The 22,949-nt window shown below is 44.4% G+C and overlaps 1 protein-coding gene across 4 annotated transcripts; it reads left to right on the top strand.

The window, feature by feature from the left end:
- Positions 1–41: 41 nt before the first annotated feature.
- LOC100477111 (endoplasmic reticulum aminopeptidase 1) lies at positions 42–21,386 on the top strand. Of its 4 annotated transcripts, none has more exons than XM_034656545.1 (11): positions 42–133; positions 5,602–6,145; positions 8,127–8,265; positions 10,897–11,031; positions 13,877–13,997; positions 14,770–14,924; positions 15,268–15,381; positions 16,534–16,665; positions 18,044–18,175; positions 18,330–18,401; positions 19,673–21,386. In XM_034656545.1, the coding sequence occupies exons 2-11, from the start codon at positions 5,619–5,621 to the stop codon at positions 19,829–19,831; spliced, it is 1,686 nt and encodes a 561-aa protein (XP_034512436.1). In that variant the 5' UTR covers positions 42–133; positions 5,602–5,618; the 3' UTR covers positions 19,832–21,386. The 4 variants fall into 4 exon arrangements, with proteins under 4 accessions (XP_034512436.1, XP_034512435.1, XP_034512437.1 ...); XM_034656544.1 differs by having other exon boundaries at positions 59–105; positions 19,673–21,385; XM_034656546.1 differs by having other exon boundaries at positions 64–105; positions 5,606–6,145.
- The last annotated feature ends 1,563 nt before the right edge of the window (positions 21,387–22,949 follow it).

Here is a 22,949-nt window from a genome sequence, read left to right as displayed (position 1 = left end):
AGGAGGGCGCCGACCGACGCGCACCTCGCGCCCGCCTGCCTCTGCCCGGCCTCCACTTTCACTTTCTGTTCCGGGGTAGGGGAGGCCGGAGGCAGCGGCGCGAGGGTGAGTCGGTTCCGTCGCGGACCCCCAGGTACAGAGCTCCCGTCCCCAGGGCACCCCTCGGGAAGCGGCCGCGGGCCCGAAGAAGGGCTCGGTCCCGGCAACCTCCTGGTGCCCGCCGGGGAGACCCGAAGACCCGGGGCGCGCGGCGGCCGAGGGCGAGGTGCAGGGGACGCCGGGCCGGGGAGAGTCGTGGGACCCGGGCCGAGGCCGCACGGAGGGCGGCGGGTTTGGCGGCCGGCCAAGCCTTGCTCGGGTCCTTCTCGGGCGGGAGCACGCAGGGGGCGCAGGGCCAGCGCGCCTGCTCCGCGCGTTCTCTTGGCCGCCCCACTTCCCAGCAGGCCGGAGCCTCCCCCTCCGTGCTACGCCGTGCCGCTGGATTTCTGCCAGCCCCCTCGTCCCCCGGCCTCCCGAGTGGCGCCAAATGGAGAGGCGGGGAAGACGGCGGGTTCCGCTGAGAAGGTTCCTTGGGCATAGTTGTCAGATAAATGAACGTGGCTTTGCATTAACTACGGGATTGGGCGTGTTGAAGGATCGGAGTACATAAATGTCCTCAAGATCAGCCCTTTCCCTGCTTCTCCTGTACTTATTCCCAGCAATTGTCTTCCTTCACTCTCGCTCTAGCGAGTTTTATTCAGATGAAGTTCTCATGTTTGAGCAAATTGAAGTTAACTGGCTGGGTGCATTACTTGCCAGGTGGGCCTGCAAGTTAGTTTCATCGAACGAGAAGCGCAGACACTTCCTTACCGGGTTCCTGGAGGTTTTTTTGTGTAGGCCTGGTTCAGAAAGAAATGCTGTTTTCTGGTAAATGCCGAGTATTTGCTCTCAACTGAGGATGTGATCAGCAATTAAAAACAAGAACAAAAACCTTAAAAAAAATTGGCCAGTGCTTTTCTTTTCCCAAGGATTTGGAATTCTACTGATACCATAGCCCATTTTCAAGTGGGCCTAAATGAAAAAAATTCTAATTGGTTAAAAAAAATTCAAGTTAATTCAACATATATTTGTCTGTTTGTTTACCAGCAGTGACAAGCTATTACAATGCTTGTTAATTTCATCATTCAGAACATTTTGGAAGAAAGTCCCTTTCCTCTTGACAGATTTCACATTGAGCAGTGTTTCAATAAAGGGAAGAGTGAGCTTACCCAGGATCAGTTGCCCCTGCCTTCTTTGTGAGCGGGGAAAAGTCATAATCACCAAAGGCAGACTAAATAAGTTTTCTAAAGTAGTTGCACTCTTCCTGGCAGTGAAGTTAGGTCTCTGTTACCACCACACTCACTGGGAAAGATGCTTTATTCAGTAAAATCAGATCCCAAAGGCAGATGGTTTTTAAAACTGTAAAGAAATGCGGTAAGGGACAGAAAAGTCCTTGAAAACCTTTATCTCTGTGCTCTAAACATGTGTATTCATCTGTCTGCTGGTATTTTTCTTTGGATATCTCAGAGATATCACAAACATATTAAAAAATGAATCCTTTATTCTGTCTCCTCCCTTTTAAAACTCCCCACTTCTGGTCTTCTTCTCAGTAATGGCACCTAGGACTACCCAGATGCTCATTCTAGAAACCTGGCAGCCATTCCGATGTGTTCTTTCAGTAACCCCCCTTCCGGTCCACTCCAAATGTAGATGTCGAGTCCATCCGTCTCTCTGTCTCTCCCCTCCCCCACTGCCTCCCCCTGTGTCTGGTGACACCACTAGACTACAAGCCACTAGCTTACTTTGTCCAGACTACTTTCTTCCCTTTCCTTTCTTTCTTTCTTTTTTTTTTTTTAAAGATTTTATTTATTTATTTGACAGAAAGAGAGGCCGCGAGAGAGGGAACACAAGCAGGGGGAGTGGGAGAGGAAGAAGCAGGCTTCCCACCGAGCAGGGAGCCCGATTCGGGGCTCCATCCCAGAACTCTGGGATCATGACCTGAGGCGAAGGCAGATCCCCAACGACTGAGCCAGCCAGGCTCCCCTGTCCAGACTACTTTCTAACTGGTTTCTTGGCCATCCCTTTTGCTCCTTTCCTGATCCATGTAGCTTCTTAAAGTATGAACTGGATCCTAAGACCTTCTAGCTCAACATCCAGTAGCTTCTCATTGCACTTGGCTCAGAGCCCAGATCCTTAACAAGCCTGCAGGCGGAGTGGTGGTCTGGCTCCCCCGCCCCCTGCCCCCACCGGTGCATCTGTCTGTGCCTGCTTCGCTCAGGTTCCCTGGCCTCCATACCCATGACTCTCTGTGGCCTCTGCACCTACAAATATGCTTGCTGTTCCCACTGTCTGGAAAACTCTCCTTCTCCTTCTTTTCTTAGCTCATTTGAATTTGTCCTTTGAATCTTAGCTAAAATATCCTCAGAGAGTCCCCAGTGTAAATCACTCTGCCCTGTAACTCACTTTCAGGAGGTGTGTGTTTTTCTCTCATAGCCCTAATCACGGTTAAGAATTCCTCCCCACCCCAAGCCCCATAAACAGTTTGAGGTCAAGGACCTGTGCTGTCTTCCATTGCTAGTGTGCAGCAAAATCCCTGGCACATACTAGGCCCTCAGTAAATATTTGTGGAATGAACGATTGAAAATCTAACTCAGTCTTTACAACAATGCTGTGAGAGAGATACTATTTCTCAAATTATACATGAAGAATATGAAACTGGAATTAAACTGGCCAAGGTCACACAGTTGGTGGCAGAGCAAGAACGCAAAGCCGGGTTTCCTTTCCCGTCTGTAAGTGTACTATGTATTATTGTTAATATAGCTATAATTATGGATATGTATATCTGTATTCTGACATTTATGCCATCTACATTACACGTTCCATTGTGGCTTCCTGGCATTACATCCTCTCTTGACACACAGCCATGTTCTCTTTGACTCTGTCTCCTCATGGACTCATCATTGCAAAGCCTTGGACGTGGGTCCCACTGTCAACTCCTTTAGCAGCCTGTAGGCCTGGCTGTCAGCTCAGAACCAGTTGCAATTTTTGTATGTCCTCATGGGCTTTTGGGAACACTTGAGGACTTCTGGGGTCCTCCCATGCCTGAACCTGCCACTTTCATTGCACTCCCTTCCTTCCTGGGGCATGGGCTGCTCCCACAAAGCTACTGCCATCAGAAATTCAAAATGGAAGCTTCACGCAAGTTCCCTTTATTTGTCACGTCCCAACTTCAAGGGAAATCCATCGTGTTGCCCCTGCACTAGAATTCTGCCTGAGGAAGTAAAAGTGGGAACCCTTTACTATTTTGGTGTTAAAACTTTATTCTTCTTCAAATTGCTTCAGTTCTCCATGGCTGGAAGCATCCTTCAGTTGGTTCCTACACACAGACACACAAACACACGCACAAGAAACACATAAACAAAAAAACCCTGTTCTCCCTGTTCACACTTAGAATAAGTGTGAACCTTTGACTCTCTCTTCCCTTTTACCTGGGTGATAGATAGCTTTTGAACTGAGTCTATGGTGCCTCTGTGCTTGACGGTCTCTACTGTGTTGGTATCCTTTCCGTTTGTCTGCAGGTCTGCTCTGTGGGGAAGGGGGATATAGACACCTTTAGCTGTGTGTTTGGTAGGGGAGCAGGATGGAGAGTGATGGGCTGGGGAGAGCACATCAGTTATGACCTTGAAGTGGTATCCCTCCACATAGGGTTCAAGGGGTAAGACCAGGGTTTGGCAAGGATTCTCTAGGAGTTTCTCAGACTGGCTCTCCAATAATAGACCCTCTGGGAAGATTTTTAAAAATTCTGGTGTCCTGACCTCATCACCAAAGATTTCAGTTTAATTGTTCTAGATAGGGACCTAGGCCTTAGTCATTTTAAAAGCTTCCTTGGCGATGTTAATAGGCAGCCAGAGTTGAGAACTGCTGACATGGAGGTATGGTCCCATGTACCACACGGTAGCATTACTCCTTTTCTCATCAGATCTGTATGTTCAGGAGCCCAAGGAGCTTGAGGGAATTAGGACCAATTACCTGGACTCATCTCACGGATGAGTCCTGGCAAACACCCATTAGAGAGATGTCTTCATCCAAGAGAGAGAAATGTACTCTGTTCTCAGCCATGGTTGCCAACTGTCTCATAATTCACATTCCTTTTGTCCTAAGACCTTCAAAATAAAGTGCCAAATATAGTCGGCAGCATGACTCCCAGCAGGCTTTGAGCATAATCTTGGTGTCACCCTGTCCCTGCCTTGTGAATAATCATTCTCCGTCCAGACTGATTGCTCCATGCGCATTGGTCGCTCAGCCAGGCGTCTGCTTTCTCCCTCCGCGCTTTAACTCCTGCCCTGGTTTGCTCCACCTGCAGTGTCTTTAATTCCCTCCCTTCATTTCCAAATCCTCCCCATCCTTCCAAGCCATGCACCGGTGCTGGGCTTGCATGAAGGCACCCCAGAGTCTCTGTGCAGCTGATGTCACTCCCTCCCTCTCCCCCAGCACTCTCTGTTATTACTATTCTTAAAACGCTCCACACTTCTCTGTTGCATTGTCGTTTGTGTCTGAATGTTTTCTGCCTTTCCAGATTTTGAAGTCCTGGACTGTGGGATTTGTGTCTCGTGTATTATTATATCCCACCCAGTACTCAGCACACCACCTTGTATGTGGCAGGCATTCAACATATATTGGTTGGGTAATTGTAAGAGAGAAAGGATCCAGGAGTCTTTTATGTTTGTCACAAACAGTTGCTGTGAAAATCACCATTAACCCTTTCAGTCATTCCTGGCTAAATACATATTAGATGAACTTTTGGCATGATTGACAAAGACACCGCTGTTAATTAAGGGTTACCGTTAATGGCTACCTGCCTTCCCCCATCCCTTGCTACTCAGCGTCTGTGTCTCCTACCTGTGCTTCCTGTATGTTAGGAATTCTCTACTTTGTCAGCTTGGTGGGGAGCCAGACCTGTCCCCTACTGCAGAAGCTGGGAAGTCCAGGTTCTGGCTTTTCCCACCTCCCTGACTGGTAGTGTGGATACCTTATGTCGGCTGAAAGAAGTCCTGTCAAGTAGCAGGGGCAGTGGGGACCTCACATGGGCAGTGGCTGTGACAGTGTCCAGCATGTGCTCTCTCGGCAGTAGGGCGGCTTCCTGAAGAGTGCAGTGTGGGTGGGCAGCAGTCCTCTGGTCACTTTCTCTGATACGTTTCTGGCTGCCTGTCTGCGCCTGTTTCGTGTGGCTGGTTTCCCAAATGCCAGACAACTCTGTGACCCTTTTGGTGAGCTACTTGGTGAGCTCGTTCTATTGCTTTCAACCAAGAACCCTGACAAACAGAGTTCATTTAAACTTGGAAAGCCAAATGGTACTTTTTAATAGGTGTGAAGATTGTTCCAACCAGTAACTTCTTTCTTCTGTGAATCAATAACGTAGGGGAGGTCATTTTACTTTCAGGTAAAGACCTGGAACTTTTGAAAGTTTGTATCTATATCGGTTAATCCTGGGTAGATACATTTTGAAACTATGGTGTCTTGATAATATTTTAGTGACTCAATTTTTTTTTGGGGGGGGGGGCTTTTATACATTTGTGCCACTAGGTAGTTTGAGCAAGAAGATGATATCTCTGTCCATCAAATGGCCACTGGCAACCATGCTGTTTCTACTGTCCTCGCTGTTGATTCTCTTAACTGTGTCAACTCGTTCCTGGTGTCAGAGCAGTGACACTATGTCTCCAAAAGCTAGTAATGGGACTCCATTCCCTTGGGAGAAAATGCGGCTTCCTGAGCACATCATCCCAGTTCATTATGATCTCCTGATCCATGCAAATCTCACCACTCTGACTTTCGAGGGAACCACGGAAATCGAAATCACAGCCAGCCAGCCTACTAGTACCATCATCCTGCACAGTCACCGCCTGCAAATATCTAAGGCCACCCTCAAGAAGAGAGGCAGAGAGAGGCTGTCTGCAGAACCATTGACCGTCCTGGAATACCCGGCTCATGAGCAAATCGCACTTCTGGCCCCCGAGCCTCTGGTTGTTGGGCTCCCGTACGTCATTGTCATCGACTACGCTGGCCATCTTTCTGAGCACTTACAAGGATTTTATAAAAGCACCTACAGAACAAAGGAAGGCGAAGTGAGGTACTTTTCTCTATTTTTTTTTTTAACCTTCAAGTGCTGCTCGTACTAAATTTATTATTTCATATGGATTATTTCTTAAACCTCCCTTGATTGTTGAACGTTTTGATTTTGCATTTCAATTTTAGAGCTAAAAATAGCCAATAGATTCTTTTCTTTGTTTTTCGGATCCCATTTTTTCGTTCTGTTTTAATCAGATTTCTTTCCTTCAGCTCTGTCAAAGTACCTATTTGTTTATCTAATTAGATTTCTGCTTTATAAAACATTCTTAATTCTCCTGGCCTAGTATTAGTTTCCTAGGGCTGCTGTAACAAAGCACCATAACCTGCGTGGCTTAAACCCACAGGGATTTATGCTCTCACAGTCCTGGAGGCCGGCAGTCCAAAATCAAGGTACCAGCAGGGCCAGGCTCTCTCTGACTCTCTGCGAAGAATCCTCCCTTCCCTCTTTCTAGTTTGTGGTGGCCATTGATTGTTGGCTTTCCTTGCCTACTACCAACGTCATTCTGGACTCTGCTTCTGTCATCACGTGGCCATTCCCCAAATTTTCCTCTTCTTGTCAGGACACTAGTCCTCTTGGACTAGGGCCCAACCTCATGGCCTCATCCTCATTTGATGACATCTGCAAAGACCCTATTTCCAAGTAAAATCACATTCACAGATATAAGGGATTAAGACTTCCACATATTTTTGGAGGATGCAATTTATCCCATACGGCCTATTAGAAGAAACATTTTTTTCTTAAAGATTTTTTAAAGACCCTCATCTGCCTTGCTTTTGCTCTGTTTTTAAGGAGGGGATCTATTTTGGGAGAATTTATACTGAATTTTATTTATTATTTTTAAAATTTATTTATTAGAGAGAGAGAGAGAGAGAGAGAGAGAAATGGAGCAGGGGGTAGAGGGGTGGACGGAGAGGGAGAAGCAGACTCCCCACGGAGCGGGGAGCCCGATATGGGACTCGATCCCAGGACTCCGGGATCATGACCTGAGACGAAGGCAGACACTTAACCCTGGCCACCCAGGTGCCCCTATGCTGAATTTTAAAATCAAATTTTATTTGCTAGTAGATTATACTCACTTATTTTTCTGATTCCATATTATTCTTTTGAGGTTAAAAAAAAAAGTCTAATGCTACCAAAAAGAATTTTTAAAAAAATAAATTTTGTCCCTATCACTGCCCCTAAAGGTAACTACTACTTTTATTTTGGGGATCATCCTTTCAGACTTCTCTCTGGATACGGATATACATTATATAAATGGAGCTATGTTGTATTTTCCATCTTATAAGGGATCTTATTTTAATATGTTGAGGAGATGTTTCACGTGGATGTCTATCACTATACGTTATTTTAATGAGTTTGTTAAAATATATGCGTATTGGTTTAACTAATACCCCATCAATGGAGATTAGGTTGTTTCCACCTTTTCAGCAACAGCAGTATCTTTGTAAACGATTTCTTTAGACTAAATGCCTGGACATAAAATTGCTAAGTTAAAGGGTCTACAATCTTTTGATATCCCTTGCCATATTTCTCATCTGTGGCCAATGCTGTATATGGTCAGTCTTTTTAGAGCCAAAAGCCAACAGTTATGTCCCTTTAACTTACATTTCATTGATTATTAAGGAAGATGAGCATGCTTTGATATATTTGTTGACTATTTGTAGGTTCTTCTGGAAATTGCCTGTTTATGACCTGTACCTGCTATTCCCCTTGATGGCTGGTATAATCTTACTCGTTTTTAAGTGTTTATTATCTATCAAGGCTATTAACCCTTTGTCAAATAGCCTTCAAAACATTTTTCCCAGTTTTTTACTTGTCTTTTTACTTAGTTTATAACTTCTGTTATATGAAAGATTTTTTTTTTTTTTAGTAGTGAAATCCATTGTCTTATGGTATCGCTAGGAATTAAAACCAAACACACATCTCTTTTGGACTCCCTGTGCTTTATGTTGTACTTTTATTTCACTTGCCATAATTTTAGAGTACTTGCATCAACACACTTTGAACCCACTGCAGCGAGAATGGCGTTTCCCTGCTTTGATGAACCCGCCTTCAAAGCGAATTTTTCAGTCAAGATCAGAAGGGAGCCAAGACACCTCGCCATCTCCAATATGCCACTGGTGAGTCTGAACTCCTGTATATCTACTCACAGGAAAAAGCCATTGATATGCGTGACTTGAGTTAGCCCAGTGGCAGTTAATATGCTGGCCACCTGTGTTATTGTTCTATCGGCTGACAGCTAACTTTTCTTTCTTCATTTCCAGCCTGTGCTTTGTTTCAAGCAGTAATTTATCTGTAGTTAGAGAAAAAATTGTCCCTAAAAATATGTAGGATTTCAGTCCAGGTGGCATTCCAGGTCACCGGTACTGACGGGAGGGAGACTGTAGGGACTCGGGTCCTGTTTAAACGAGAGTGCCCTTCACAAAGCATTTTCCCCTTCATTTTCTCATACGATCTTTTCAAGGGCACACTTTGTCAAAGAAGGCTTATATTTCTCGTATATAGTTATTTTTTCTAATTTCTATATAGGATATACTAATGGTAACTATTTGATTTGTAACTATATCCTCAAAATTGGGCCGACAGAAAAAAAGTAATCTTTTCAGAATATTATGATACAAAAAGTAAGTAGCGATAGGTAGTTCAGTTCCCTTTTAAGACAGCATCATCCCCCAGTTCCAAAGCAAATGTGGAGAGCGTACCATCTGATTTTCAAAAGTGGTGAGAAAGTGGCCATGCCAAATGGCATGAAACTGCTCAGTACGTGCCGCTGAGTGATGATTCTGGCGGCTCAGAAAAACTCACCTGCTGGGCTCTCAGCTGCACCAGATGCAGCCCAACTCCGGAATCGCACAGGCTCCCTTCAGAGAGCTCGCTGTGCATGAGACTCAGGTGGGACGGACTTGGCCCCCAGAGGCTTAAAGGGTGCCCCAGCTCAACCCTGTGCTGACCTGGGAGGCAAAATCTTAGCGTGGGACTCTGGGAGCCACAGCCAGTCTCTAGGACGTCACCTTGCAACCCTTAAAACTCTATAGACCCCCAGCCCCCCCACCCCCACCCCAACACTGAATACTTTACAAATCCTTTCCGCAAACAAGATTATCACAGGCCCCCCTCAGAGAGCCATGCTCTGTGAAAAGTGCTCTACAGCAAATCTCTACCAACTAAGATGTTTGTAGATGAAAAAACAGGACACAATTATGCTGTTTTCCTGATACAAATTTGAGGCAGAGAACATGCTTGTTCCAGTGATTGTTCCATCCCCCAATATTATGACATTGCTCCGGGGGTTGTGAGTTCCCTGATTAGAGAATCAATCACAGCTTTGGGAGAATAAAGAACAGGGACAGGTGAAATCAAGGTGGAGACTAACGGCTGACCAGAAAAAGATTGGTGGAGAACCTCGTAGGTTTGCAGGGTGAAAACTGGGAGCTCCTAAGCCTTCACAAAGATGCTGGAGCCTAAATCCATGGATATCCAGGACACACTTCTTAAGGAAAGGAAAATCTCTAATGTGATCTGGCCTCTTGGACAGGAAAGCCCTCCCACTGGCAAAAATCTTATAAGACTAGCCTGATATCAGGCTGCCAACCCTGAGTTCAGGGGAAGGACCATGTAGTCTCCAAGGATCTTTTTGGTGGCTGGAAAAGCAGATACACCATCGGAACAGTGAAGTGTATGGACAGCAGGCAGAATTTCATCCCATTTAAAGTTGAATTAATTAGCTTACTTTCCTAATAAACAGTACAACTTCAGGAATCAAAATTTTGATTAGGGGTGGGCAGAAGGCATTTAAAAAGAAAAGGTAAGTTGGAGTTTTTCAAGAGTAAACCTAGGTCAGCTATCAGAGTCGGGAGCACAGAGTGACCAGCAGACACCAGAACTGGTTGGTGGGTATTCCAAAGAAGGATGAGGGCACAGAAATAGAGGTGGAAATAAGATTCCAGGGCAAATGCATGTGTTAACATGGAATTCACCAGGCTTGTTCTCTTCTCGTTCTCCTATCGTTCTCCTTCTCTAGGGCCCTGCCCCAGTGCTTGGTGTTGCCTGGCCTATTAGACTTTCCTTTTGGGGAGCAGACCTCTTAGACTGTACTTCCACCACCCCCACCCAATCGCAAGGCAGCTCCCTCATTGCACCTAAATCAGATTCCAGTGGAGCAAATCTGAGTTTGGAGGAAGCTTGGCAGTGTCAGGTCTAGGCATGGGTTACTTTCAATTTTGTAGGAAAATAGAAGCTCTTTTTAAGTTGTACATAGTTACATATTTGCCCACCATAGAAACCAAACTAGACAGTGTGTTTCCAGATAATTCTTATACCTGTATTTAAGGTCAGGTGGTCCATATCTTGGCAAAACCAACAATCTCAGTTTTGTTTCATCCCATCCGTATTACCAATCCTTATGTACCAAATGGGCTGGTTTGCAACCATCTGGGGCATTGAAAGGAAATTTAGTGACAATAGTTGTGCAACTCTGTGAATATAATAAAAAAAACCATGGAACTGTATACTTTAAAATGGTGAATTTTGTGGTATGTGCATTATATCTCATTAAAAAAATTTGAGTAGAATGGCCTTACTATTGAAATTACAATCAGATATTGGAAAGAGAAATTTTAAAATAATTATACAAATGTTGTGCTGTATACTTTGAGTATCACGTCTGGTGGTTAGGAAATTCCTCTTTATCAACTATTTTCAGTGTATCGGAGAATTGGAATATTTGATGACTTCAGTTATTCTGATTTTAGGTTAAGTCTGTGACTGTCGCCGAAGGACTCCTCGAAGACCATTTTGCTGTCACTGTGAAGATGAGCACCTACCTGGTGGCCTTCATTATCTCAGACTTTAAGTCTATTAGCAAGATGACCAAGAGCGGAGTCAAGGTGAGCCCTGGGATTGTCACATTGTCACATAGGGTGACCAGCTGGTCTGCGTCTGCCTGAGACTGGTTTAAAACTGGGAGTCCCACATTTTGGGCATACCCGAGTCTCGGGTTGGTTGGTATCCTCTTGTCACAGATGCTGGTATTTACAATAAGATTCTAATTACAGAAGCGTGTGGAGAAGCCTGGCCTGGCACAGGGGCCTGGCTCCACCATGCGCTGGGTTTCTGACCTTGGCCCTGCTCCCTTTGGAACTTAGTTTATACTTCCTTAAAATGTGTAAGTTGGACTAGACCCTGCTGGGGTTTCTTTTCTTTTTTTTTTTTTTTTTAAAGATTTTATTATTTATTCGACAGAGATAGAGACAGCCAGCGAGAGAGGGAACAAGCAGGGGGAGCGGGAGAGGAAGAAGCAGGCTCACAGCAGAGGAGCCTGACGTGGGGCTTGATCCCACAACGCCGGGATCACGCCCTGAGCCGAAGGCAGACGCTTAACCGCTGTGCCACCCAGGCGCCCCCCTGCTGGGGTTTCTGAAGTTGTTTCTGGCTATCACTTTCTACAGTTTGGAAGTAAATGTCATTGACTATCTGAACAGAGGATCTCTAGCCTTGAGAAGGAAGTAAAATAGAGTAGTCGGCTTACAGTATTACATGGCTCTGGGGAGAGCTTTTGTGCCGGCAAATACTGGAATATTAGAGAAAATATCTTGTTTCAAGCACTACTTGCCCCTTTTCTGGGTACCGCTGTGTAGTGAACAACCTATTCAACTGGATGCTGGGCTCTGAGTGCAAACTTTTTTTTTTTTTTCTTGAAGAGGAAGGCTTTAATTTGAAGATACCTCATTTACTTGTGCTGATTTTCACTGAGGCCTGAATAGGTCAGACTTCTCTGATGAATAATCTTTTGTTTCTTCTAGTGGTTCTTATTCTTGTAGAGATCTTTCTACTTACCTGGAGATTTGAAGGGGATGCTTGGGACTTGGATGATGGGACCAATCTAAATTCAGTGAAACTATCATCAAAAATCACTCACCTTTTGAATTGCCCACTTTGGTGAATCCTTTATGAAAGATTTTTTTCATAATGTCTCTTCCATACTGTACTATTGTGATTTATAATAAGAAATATATATACATGGTCTTTGTCCTGGTCCCTAGCATGGAGCTCCTAAAACGCTAGGAATTTTTTGATGATAGCTAGAAAGGTGCCTCTAGTTAAGTTAATGAGATGACTCATGGAAAGCACGTAGGTAACCTAAGGATGGGGGCTTGTTGCCCGAGAACCAGCCATGTGATCAGAGGGTTGGAACTTTCAGTCCCGCCCCTTTGACTTCCTGGGAGTGGAGAAGGGCTGGAGTTAGAGTTCGGTTGCCAAGGGCTAATGACCTGATCGCTCATGCCTGTGTAATGAAGCCTCCATAAAAACCCAAAAGGAGGTTTCAGAGAGCTTCCGGGTGGGTGCAAGTGTGGGGATTTGGCAAGAGTGTCCTCCCGGGAGATGGTATGGCCGCTCTTTGCCTTTTCCTGTACCTTGTCCTGTGCGTATCTTCCATCTGGCTGTTCCCGAGTCCTATCCTTTTATCGTGAGTAAAAGATTTCTCTCGTTTTGTGAGCTGCTCTTGCAAATTAATCCAATCTAAAGCGGTGGTCGTGGCAACTTCCAAACTGTAGCCGATTGGTCAGAAGGACAGATGGTAACCTGGACTTGTGAATATCATCTGAAGTGCAAGTGGGGGCAGTTTTGTAAGACTCAAACTTTATGTTGTGGGATCTGGTGCTGACTCTGGGTAGTGTCAGAATCGAGTTGAATTGCGGGACACCCAGGCGCTACTGCAGAACTGCTTAGAGGTGAGGGGTTAACGCCCCGTCCCTCCCCACACATTGGACTGGGGACCCAGAACTCTTTTTACATATTAGTGTTTTTAGGCCTTTTATTTTCTTAAACATATGAAGCATACGTTTTATATATTCTAGTAACTGTCCTATCTGAAGTCTTCGTGTGTCTGGTGCTGTGGGTTGTTGTTTCTGCTGGTTCTTGCCTACAATGTCGAGTTCCTGTGTGTCTATTGAACTTACACTACTGAGTTGAAGGTGGATTCTTCCAGAGAGAATTTGTTTGCTCCTGTCAGGTGACTGGGAGCGCTTACAGACACACGCACCACTTTAATTCCACCTATTGGCTTCGGATTTTTGAGCCGCCTGTTTCGTGTGAGCCCAGCTGCTAACCAGCATGAAGATGATTAGCTTTTCCTGGTTGCCTTGGGACTTCCCTCAACCTCCCCCATAGAGCACCAAGACTTGAATAAGACATTTCTTCCCCTGGCAGTCTCCTTGAGGAAGGAGGGGGTGGCTACGTTTAGTTCACCCTTCTAGCAAGGGGGTGTGGTGCTTCAGGTCCAGCTGCATGCGTGTGCGTCTTCTGTGGGGCTTCCCACCGTGGGCAGGCTCTGGACGCACTCTCCTATCCCCTGACACCGTCCATGCTATGAACACTGAAATCCAGCTATCTTAGGTTAGTGTCCTCAGGACCAAAGCGGGCTGCAGTCCTCCACTGTCTACAGAGGGTCCTACTGTTACTTCATTTTTGGCGTCTCCGTGTTTTTTACTTTCTCACTAGGTCATAAGAACATTTAAAAAGACGTTTTTATATATGTTATCCTGCACGTTGTAGTTTTCAGAAGGGGAGTGGATCAGAAACAGCACTGAGACAAGAAATAGAACTGCTTCTTTTCTTAATCGGCAACCATATTGCAGAAAATGAAGCCTTTAATGTTCATCTTCCATACAGTTGTGGAGAGAAGCCACAATAGCCTTTGAAGAGCGTAACAACCTTTCCCCTTTTTTTCAGGTTTCCATATATGCTGTGGCTGACAAGATACATCAGGCGGATTATGCCCTGGATACCGCAGTGACTCTTCTAGAATTTTACGAGGATTATTTCAGGATTCCATATCCCTTACCCAAACAAGGTAAAGATTTTGCACAGTTTTTGCAAAATGAGGCATTTAATGACGTCAGTTATGGGTTATATCCTCCTAACTGGCACTCCCATGGTTGTCTCAGTGCCCTTCGAGGCCTTGAACTCTGGCAGGTGTCAGCCGTCAGGCTGATCCTTCTCACCCCTAATCGAAACAGGCAGTTTCTAATTAGAGCAGAAGCAGGTCTTGATTAGGTTTTGAGGCTCAGGTCATGGTGATCATTTTGTCTTCTGACTTTAAAGATAAACCCAGCTGGATTAGTGGGCAGACAGCAGAGGGCAGAAGCTGCATTTCTTCTGTTCATGACTGGCGCATGTTTGGCAGGAATATAGAGGGTGCTCAGTAAATTTTTCTTAACAAATTTATACAATGTAAAGAAAATCTGCATTTTCCTTCTTAAACGGGCTCTTAAGACCGTCGTGTGTTTGAGATTTTAGGTGTATGGGAGCCTGGGGCATCCCAAGTCTAGTGGAATATTGAGGAAATTGTTAAGAGTATTCAATCCCCAAGCTCATTGTCCAACAGCTAGAAGGGAAGTCGGGAGCCTCGAGGCCCACATCTGACTTTGTCATGCAGCAGTAGAGCAATTCCGTGAATCCCAGAACCTCTTTTTCTCAGTTGTGAAAGGTTCTTCTAGCCTAGAATGGGATTCTGCACAACTGGCCTGGCTTTCCTTAGGATCCCTACGCCCATCTGTTCCAAAAGTGTGTATGGGCAATGTCTTGTTTAGAGCTGGGTAACAGATTTTTGTGTCCTTCCCAAGATCTTGCTGCCATTCCTGACTTTGAGAGTGGTGCTATGGAAAACTGGGGACTGACCACATACAGAGAATCTATTCTCTTGTTTGACGCTGAGAAGTCGTCTGCGTCGGATAAGCTTGGCATTACGATGACGGTGTCGCATGAACTCGCCCACCAGGTACACAAAGCTAATCATGCTTTTAAAAATTGTGGTGAAACTACGTCTGTATTGGTTTTATGGGACAGAAGAGACTATTCATATTCACATATGAATTGGATCGATTCTTTTCCTATGGAAAAAAGGCAAAGTAAAAATGAGATTTCTTTTAAAGCGTTAGGTGCCACGTGTTAAAATGAACACAGAAAGGTTTTTCTTTTTACTTTGGTAAACTATTCTATAAATGTTGCTCATATACTGGCATCACACATGTGAAACCTTTTCTCCTGAATGCCTTATGTTTATAGCTGTGTGGATAATTCAGTCTCCCTAGAAATGTGTAAATAACCTGTTTTCCGTTTAGTGGTTTGGGAACCTCGTCACCATGGAATGGTGGAATGATCTTTGGTTAAACGAGGGATTTGCCAAGTTTATGGAGTTTGTGTCCGTCAGTGTGACTCATCCTGAACTGAAAGTTGTAAGTATTTACTTACTTTTAACAGGTTGATCTCTTGTTTTATTCAGCATTGCTGGAAAATGCTTACTGATCCTCAGTGATAGAATTCATAGACCTATTAACTCCTTGATAGTTGAGATAGGAATCTGGTTCCCAAGATGTTAGTGAACTTTAAAGGTATCACAAAGGCTTATTTCCAAACCAGATTGCTTATTTCCAAATCTGTGATTGTTAGAAAGTGAAGTTAAATCTTATCCTCCTTTAATATCAAAGAAATAGAAATAATGACGGCCTATCTGTTGCATATGATTTCCTCAACCTTCAGGTTGCTCACTGAAGGATTATTAACTACAGATTGCTGTTACCTACTTGTCGAATCAACTAGGATCCCATTTGCTTTAGGTAACTATACGTTTGTTTATATACGAGCCTATATTCAGGAGTCACAAACTGAATGCTGGAACCTTTACGTGTTTAAAAATCAGGTGTTTAACTTGTGAAAATCACATGCAGTAAAGTTAAAAAGAAACTTGTTTATGTAAAAACAAAAACACCTCAAGCAATCCTTTACCCTACTATAATGTTGAGTTAAGCATATATTAACTTCTCATTTTCATCTTTCTGTACGCATAATTTAGAGTTAGAATGTCTGTATAACTGTTACATTACAGTGGATCGTAAATATTTTCCCATTTCCACATACCCCTTAATAAAAATGATTGTGTGTACGCTATTCTATTGGGTAATACGCCCTAAGAAATCAGATTATACTTAGAGTTTGTTATCTGTGTTTTTTTGACCACATGGTTTTAAATCTAAATTTTTTTGCTTTAAAACAAGACGATTGGAGATGTTGTGATCCCTACACACTTTAGTTTCTTGTTTCGGTACTGTTTGGCTATGGGCATCATGGTTTTGTTTTGAAGAGAAAATGGTCTTCTAAAGTGATTGGTATTTGAGATGAACAAAATCTAAAATGTTCACCTAAACTTGTTTCTTGGATGCTCTTCAGCATTAGCAATTCTATTTTATTTTGTAGATTCTCTAAATATGGAATAGCTTTGGGCCAGAAACCTGAAGTATAAACCTATTACCCCAGACCAAACATTAGTCCTTTCATGTTTATTATCTAAAATAGAAATCACATGGATGATGATGTCTTTGCCTCAACAGGAAGATTATTTCCTCGGCAAGTGTTTTGACGTGATGGAGCTGGATGCGTTAAATTCGTCACACCCTGTGTCCACAGCTGTGGAGAATCCTGCTCAGATTCGCGAGATGTTTGATGAGGTTTCTTATAAAAAGGTAAAAATGGATGATAAGGGTACATGTTGGACGCCAAACCCCTGAAGACTTGGGTGGAGAGATGATAGGATTGTGGGGGTGGCTTTCCCTTCATAAGGAACAACCTGCCCCCTGCTGGCTGGAGTTAACTCTTCAAGGCCTCACTTGCAGTTTGATGGGTAATCCTGAAGATGATCTTTGAGTCGGTTTTTTGTTGACTCTGTCATAAAGTGAAAATTCATGGCCTCCAGGAACTCTGCCTTTTATTTATCATTCAACAAATGGGTCTTGATCGAACCTCACCTTTGTACCAGGCAAACAGTCCTGTCTCCTGTAGCTTGCCTTTCAGTGCCTTTGGAAGTGGTTGGTATTGTTGAACTGCAAAATACTGCCCTTTACAGTGGGTTTAAAAACAGAATTGGAAATGGTTGCTAACATTTAATGGGAGATTATATATAAAAATCTTTATCTGGCTTCTCTGGACAAGGGGGAAGAAAGGATTCTAGTCACAGAGGTCACATGGGGCCTGTGTATTTCCCTCAGCAATGCCAGCTGGAGCTAACGTCCTAGTTCTTCCTTCATGAGGTCAAGCTTCTGCTTTTCCAATTCTCTTTCCATTCCCAACCATTCTACTGTCTCCAACAAGGCAGAGAATGTCATTTATCATTGCACTTGGCCGATTTATTTGTAATGAACAGAACAGTATTTCTTCGATGTGTTCATCAGCTGTGCAGGGGAGATAAAAACAGACATACAGAGGCCCAGCTCAGTGGAACAGATAAGAGAGGCCAGAAATAGACCCACCCCTATAGGGTCTATTTTTTGTGTGTGAAAAGGGAGCCACAGTCATGGAGGTGGAGAGGAAAAGGCTCTTCACACAGGAACACAGGGTCTCGAGGCCTTCTCTTGCCCCTTTCCCCCATGTTCCTCTGGCCCTCCCTGCTCCAGGCTGCCTGCCCGCCCCCATTCCTTAAGCGGTACCTCTCCTTCCATCTCTTGCTGTAGCTACCTTTCCCCACTGCTGCCCCAGAGTGGCCCCGTGGAAGGCAAGAGGTGGTGCTGAGGGCTGGTTCTGCCCCGCTCTCCACTGATCTGTGAATAATGGCGGCTGGCCCGTGGTGGTCAATCTCCCTGTGGGGAGACTTGGTTGCTGTTAGAAAATGGCCCCGGGAACTAAGAAGAGAAACAGTCCTGTTCAATCCCCTGCCTAGACAGGTCCAGGTTTACCCATATTCTTGAAAAGAAATTTTCTGTAAACCCACTTTCTTTAACTGTGTCACAAATCACCAGACTTTGAAAATATTACCGCAGTTGCATTTTCAAACAATTCTTCCAAAATAAAGTGTGGTGGCAGATTAGGTGATGATTAAACTAACAACTACTTACGTTGTCTTTTCAGGGAGCTTGTATTCTGAATATGCTAAGGGATTATCTCAGTGCCGAAGCATTTAAAAGCGGTATTGTACGTTATCTCCAGAAGTACAGCTACAAAAACACGAGGAATGAGGACCTGTGGAATAGTATGGCAAGTGTGAGTATGGTTTCGTTTATCTCTGTGTTGGAGATGGCCAAGCTTATTACCATGCTTTGGTTTGGTTTTTCTCTACACCCCGTTAATCCTTCTGAGAAGAATCCTGAGTGTTTTCTAGAGAACCGGGAATAACATGTTTGGTTTTGGTTTTCAGATTTGCCCTACAGATGACTCACAGAGCATGGAAGGCTTTTGCTCCAGGGATCCACATTCATCTTCAGCCTCAGTAAGTGTTTACAGCTGCCCGTGGTACCCTGAGACACATACGTTTACTCCGTATTCTTTGAAGGCAACCTCTGGGCCAAACTCTCTGAGGTCCTTCGTTCTATCACTGTAACTCCACATAGGATTGTGGTTAAACTGTAGCTGACGGGCAGTCTTTTTACAGTTTCTCTTAGAAGCTGTCTATGCAAGGGAGTTGAGTAGCGTTCTTGGGTAACACATACCACTGGTATGTGTTCAGCTTTGTTCAGCTTCGTTGTCTGGAAAGCAGCGACTTTATGACCTGTTTTTGTGGTAGACAGGGGCTGTATCAGTCAGCCCATGTGGGTCATTTCCATAGCTCTTCATTTGTGGAAAAAACAAATAGGGGTAGCGAGCATCCTTGTGCACTTGCTACGCACTTGACTCCTTTACTTCTCACAGTGAACCTGTGAGCGGGGTGCTTTGAGCTTCACAGATGGGAATGTGAAACCCAAAAGCATATGTTCAGTAAATTACAGAGTGGGGATTTGAATTTCGATCTAAGTCATGTTTTTAACTGCTAAGCTGTAAAGAATTCATAATATTGGACTCCCAAAACAACGTGAGTCTGTTTATCTGGACTCGTGGAGTATTTTCATTGGCAGTGGAGGTTGAGTCTAGAGTTTGAACTAGAGTTTATTCACCACATTTTCATTTTTGGGGGTCTTTTTGGTGTTTAAGAGACAGCTTTCCTCGGTCATTTCTTGATTTGTTATGTAGTGTATTTTATCCTTTTCCTGGCTCTTAAATATTCTTAAAAGCTTTTTTAGTGTCAAAGAATATATCCTCTTTTGAGTTTGCTGAGTGTGGACCATCTTGATGTTAGCCCTTGGGAAGTACAGGCTGAACGTTTTTTCCCACCTTGCTTGTGTGAGCCAGCGTTGTTTCATAGATGTCGAATGCCTGTGGCCACTTGGTCTCCGTTCTCTACCTTCATTCATGCACGTGCCTGCTGGGTGAGGCGTGCCAAGCCCAAGGGATGCCGGTCGAACCGGTAGAGTACCTGTTCTTCAGCCGTGACCTGCGCAGGCAGAGGAAGAGAACGGAAAGGCCAGCCCTCAGCGCTCTGACGGGAACGCCACGGCAGGACACAGGGTGGGGAAGGGAGGAGGGCAGGGGCTGGTGAGCAGAGGAAGGGGTGAGGAGAAGCTTCGCAGGGGCTGTCAACAGGTAGTAGCCCTGTGAGCGCAAGCCTGGGTTCTCCATTAGCGCCGGGCGCGGGGTCACGCATCTGTTGTTTCCTGTCTGCATCAGCACTGGCGGCAGGAAGGCCTTGACGTAAAAACCATGATGAACACGTGGACGCTGCAGAAAGGCTTTCCCCTGATAACCGTCACGGTGAGAGGGAGGAACGTACACGTGAGGCAGGAGCTCTACAGGAAAGGACCCGAGGACACCTCAGAAACTGGGTAAAGTTCAGAGCGGAACACTTGGGTTGTTCCCTTGGTAACACCTGCCTGCGCGATGAAACTTTTTTTTCAGACTCTCGCCTTGACTGTTGAAGTATTTCGATTAAATCTCTGTATCCCACGAAGTCGACTTACACGCCACCATCTTCCCAAGAGGGGAAATGTGGGTTTAAACCTTGGCTCATCTCCGTAAAGCTGGTAATAGATCATTATTTTAAATTTCTCCTGTTCTGTAGTTTGATGGGATGGTAATTCCAGTTCCTGACTAGAAACAAGCTCTAAACTAAGCAACTGCCACCAAATGCCGATAGCGCCTGGCAGTTGGGTTGGAGCTGAGGACATAAACATTCAGGTGATGTCTGGGGCTTACGAGAGACTCGGTGGTTTTTTGGAAGTCTATGTTCGATCCTGGAATCTGTTCATCGGCTTTAACACTTCAGAAGGACATCTCTGGAAAGGAGAGCGTGCACCTTGACTGACTCTAGATGGGCAGTACTTAGAAAAAAATTATTTTGAAATAATTGCAGACTTACAGAGAAGTTGAAAGAAGAGCACAGAGAATTCTCATGCATTCTTTACCCAGATACACATACATGTTAACGCTTTACCACATTTGCTTTATCATTCTCTCTCCCTCCCTTCTCTCCTCTGTCTCTTTACATATAACCTAAAATATGTACATAAAACCTAAAATAGAACCTATGTCTAATCCAAAATATCAGTTAAAAATACGCTCTTTGTCTTATTGTATACTCTCTGCATAGCATATATATATTATTAAAGTATAATGACAGTACCCTATTTCAGATACACATCATACTGATTGAATATATTTATACATTGCAAAATACCAATGGTAAGTCTTATTACCGTCTGTCACTAAAGTTATTACAATATTACTGACTGCATTCCTTATGCTGTACATTACATCCTGTGACTTATTTCAAACTGGAAGTTTGCATCTCTTAATCTCCTTTACCTATTTTACCCCCCCGTACCACCTCCCATAACCAACGGTTTCCATTATTTATGAGTCTGTTTTTAGTTTTTCAGATTACACATGAAGACAAATACCATATGATTTCACCTATATCTGTAGGACTTAATTCATGAAAGCGTAGTATCCTTTAGGTCCATCTCTGTTGTTGCAAATGGGAAGATTTCATTCTTTTTTATGACTAGTCCTCCATTGTGTATGTACATATGTGTATATATCCTTTTTTTATCCATTTATTAGTGGTCGCTTAGGTTGCTTCCATATCTTGCTATAGGTCAACTATGCTGCAGTGAGCATACAGGTGCCTGTGTATCTTCTCAGATGGGGGTTTTCATTTTCTTTGAATAAATACCCAGGAGTAGAATTGCTGGATCATAGTTTTAATTTTTTTAGCAACCTGCTTACTATTGATGATAGTGACGGCCCCAGTTCACACTCTCACCATCAGGAAAATGGAGCCTCCCATTTCCTCAGCATTCTTACCTATATTTGTCATTTGTTTTTATTACTTCATTTTCTTTTCATCATAACGGTACTCTTGAATCCCCATCACCTATTTCACCCATCCCCCCACCCACTTTCCTTCGNCACTCACCTTTTGAATTGCCCACTTTGGTGAATCCTTTATGAAAGATTTTTTTCATAATGTCTCTTCCATACTGTACTATTGTGATTTATAATAAGAAATATATATACATGGTCTTTGTCCTGGTCCCTAGCATGGAGCTCCTAAAACGCTAGGAATTTTTTGATGATAGCTAGAAAGGTGCCTCTAGTTAAGTTAATGAGATGACTCATGGAAAGCACGTAGGTAACCTAAGGATGGGGGCTTGTTGCCCGAGAACCAGCCATGTGATCAGAGGGTTGGAACTTTCAGTCCCGCCCCTTTGACTTCCTGGGAGTGGAGAAGGGCTGGAGTTAGAGTTCGGTTGCCAAGGGCTAATGACCTGATCGCTCATGCCTGTGTAATGAAGCCTCCATAAAAACCCAAAAGGAGGTTTCAGAGAGCTTCCGGGTGGGTGCAAGTGTGGGGATTTGGCAAGAGTGTCCTCCCGGGAGATGGTATGGCCGCTCTTTGCCTTTTCCTGTACCTTGTCCTGTGCGTATCTTCCATCTGGCTGTTCCCGAGTCCTATCCTTTTATCGTGAGTAAAAGATTTCTCTCGTTTTGTGAGCTGCTCTTGCAAATTAATCCAATCTAAAGCGGTGGTCGTGGCAACTTCCAAACTGTAGCCGATTGGTCAGAAGGACAGATGGTAACCTGGACTTGTGAATATCATCTGAAGTGCAAGTGGGGGCAGTTTTGTAAGACTCAAACTTTATGTTGTGGGATCTGGTGCTGACTCTGGGTAGTGTCAGAATCGAGTTGAATTGCGGGACACCCAGGCGCTACTGCAGAACTGCTTAGAGGTGAGGGGTTAACGCCCCGTCCCTCCCCACACATTGGACTGGGGACCCAGAACTCTTTTTACATATTAGTGTTTTTAGGCCTTTTATTTTCTTAAACATATGAAGCATACGTTTTATATATTCTAGTAACTGTCCTATCTGAAGTCTTCGTGTGTCTGGTGCTGTGGGTTGTTGTTTCTGCTGGTTCTTGCCTACAATGTCGAGTTCCTGTGTGTCTATTGAACTTACACTACTGAGTTGAAGGTGGATTCTTCCAGAGAGAATTTGTTTGCTCCTGTCAGGTGACTGGGAGCGCTTACAGACACACGCACCACTTTAATTCCACCTATTGGCTTCGGATTTTTGAGCCGCCTGTTTCGTGTGAGCCCAGCTGCTAACCAGCATGAAGATGATTAGCTTTTCCTGGTTGCCTTGGGACTTCCCTCAACCTCCCCCATAGAGCACCAAGACTTGAATAAGACATTTCTTCCCCTGGCAGTCTCCTTGAGGAAGGAGGGGGTGGCTACGTTTAGTTCACCCTTCTAGCAAGGGGGTGTGGTGCTTCAGGTCCAGCTGCATGCGTGTGCGTCTTCTGTGGGGCTTCCCACCGTGGGCAGGCTCTGGACGCACTCTCCTATCCCCTGACACCGTCCATGCTATGAACACTGAAATCCAGCTATCTTAGGTTAGTGTCCTCAGGACCAAAGCGGGCTGCAGTCCTCCACTGTCTACAGAGG

The sequence above is a fragment of the Ailuropoda melanoleuca genome, chromosome 3, assembly GCF_002007445.2.
Source record: "Ailuropoda melanoleuca isolate Jingjing chromosome 3, ASM200744v2, whole genome shotgun sequence".
NCBI classification, from domain to species: Eukaryota; Metazoa; Chordata; class Mammalia; order Carnivora; family Ursidae; genus Ailuropoda; species Ailuropoda melanoleuca.
This window is presented reverse-complemented; position numbering and strand designations above follow the sequence as displayed.

Coding starts and splice junctions, on each gene's coding strand:
- LOC100477111 (XM_034656545.1), top strand. CDS start 5,619: ATGATATCTCTGTCCATCAAATGGCCACTGGCAACCATGCTGTTTCTA. Junction 15,382..16,533: donor CTCATCCTGAACTGAAAGTT/GTAAGTATTTAC, acceptor TTGCCTCAACAG/GAAGATTATTTCCTCGGCAA. Junction 16,666..18,043: donor ATGAGGTTTCTTATAAAAAG/GTAAAAATGGAT, acceptor TTGTCTTTTCAG/GGAGCTTGTATTCTGAATAT.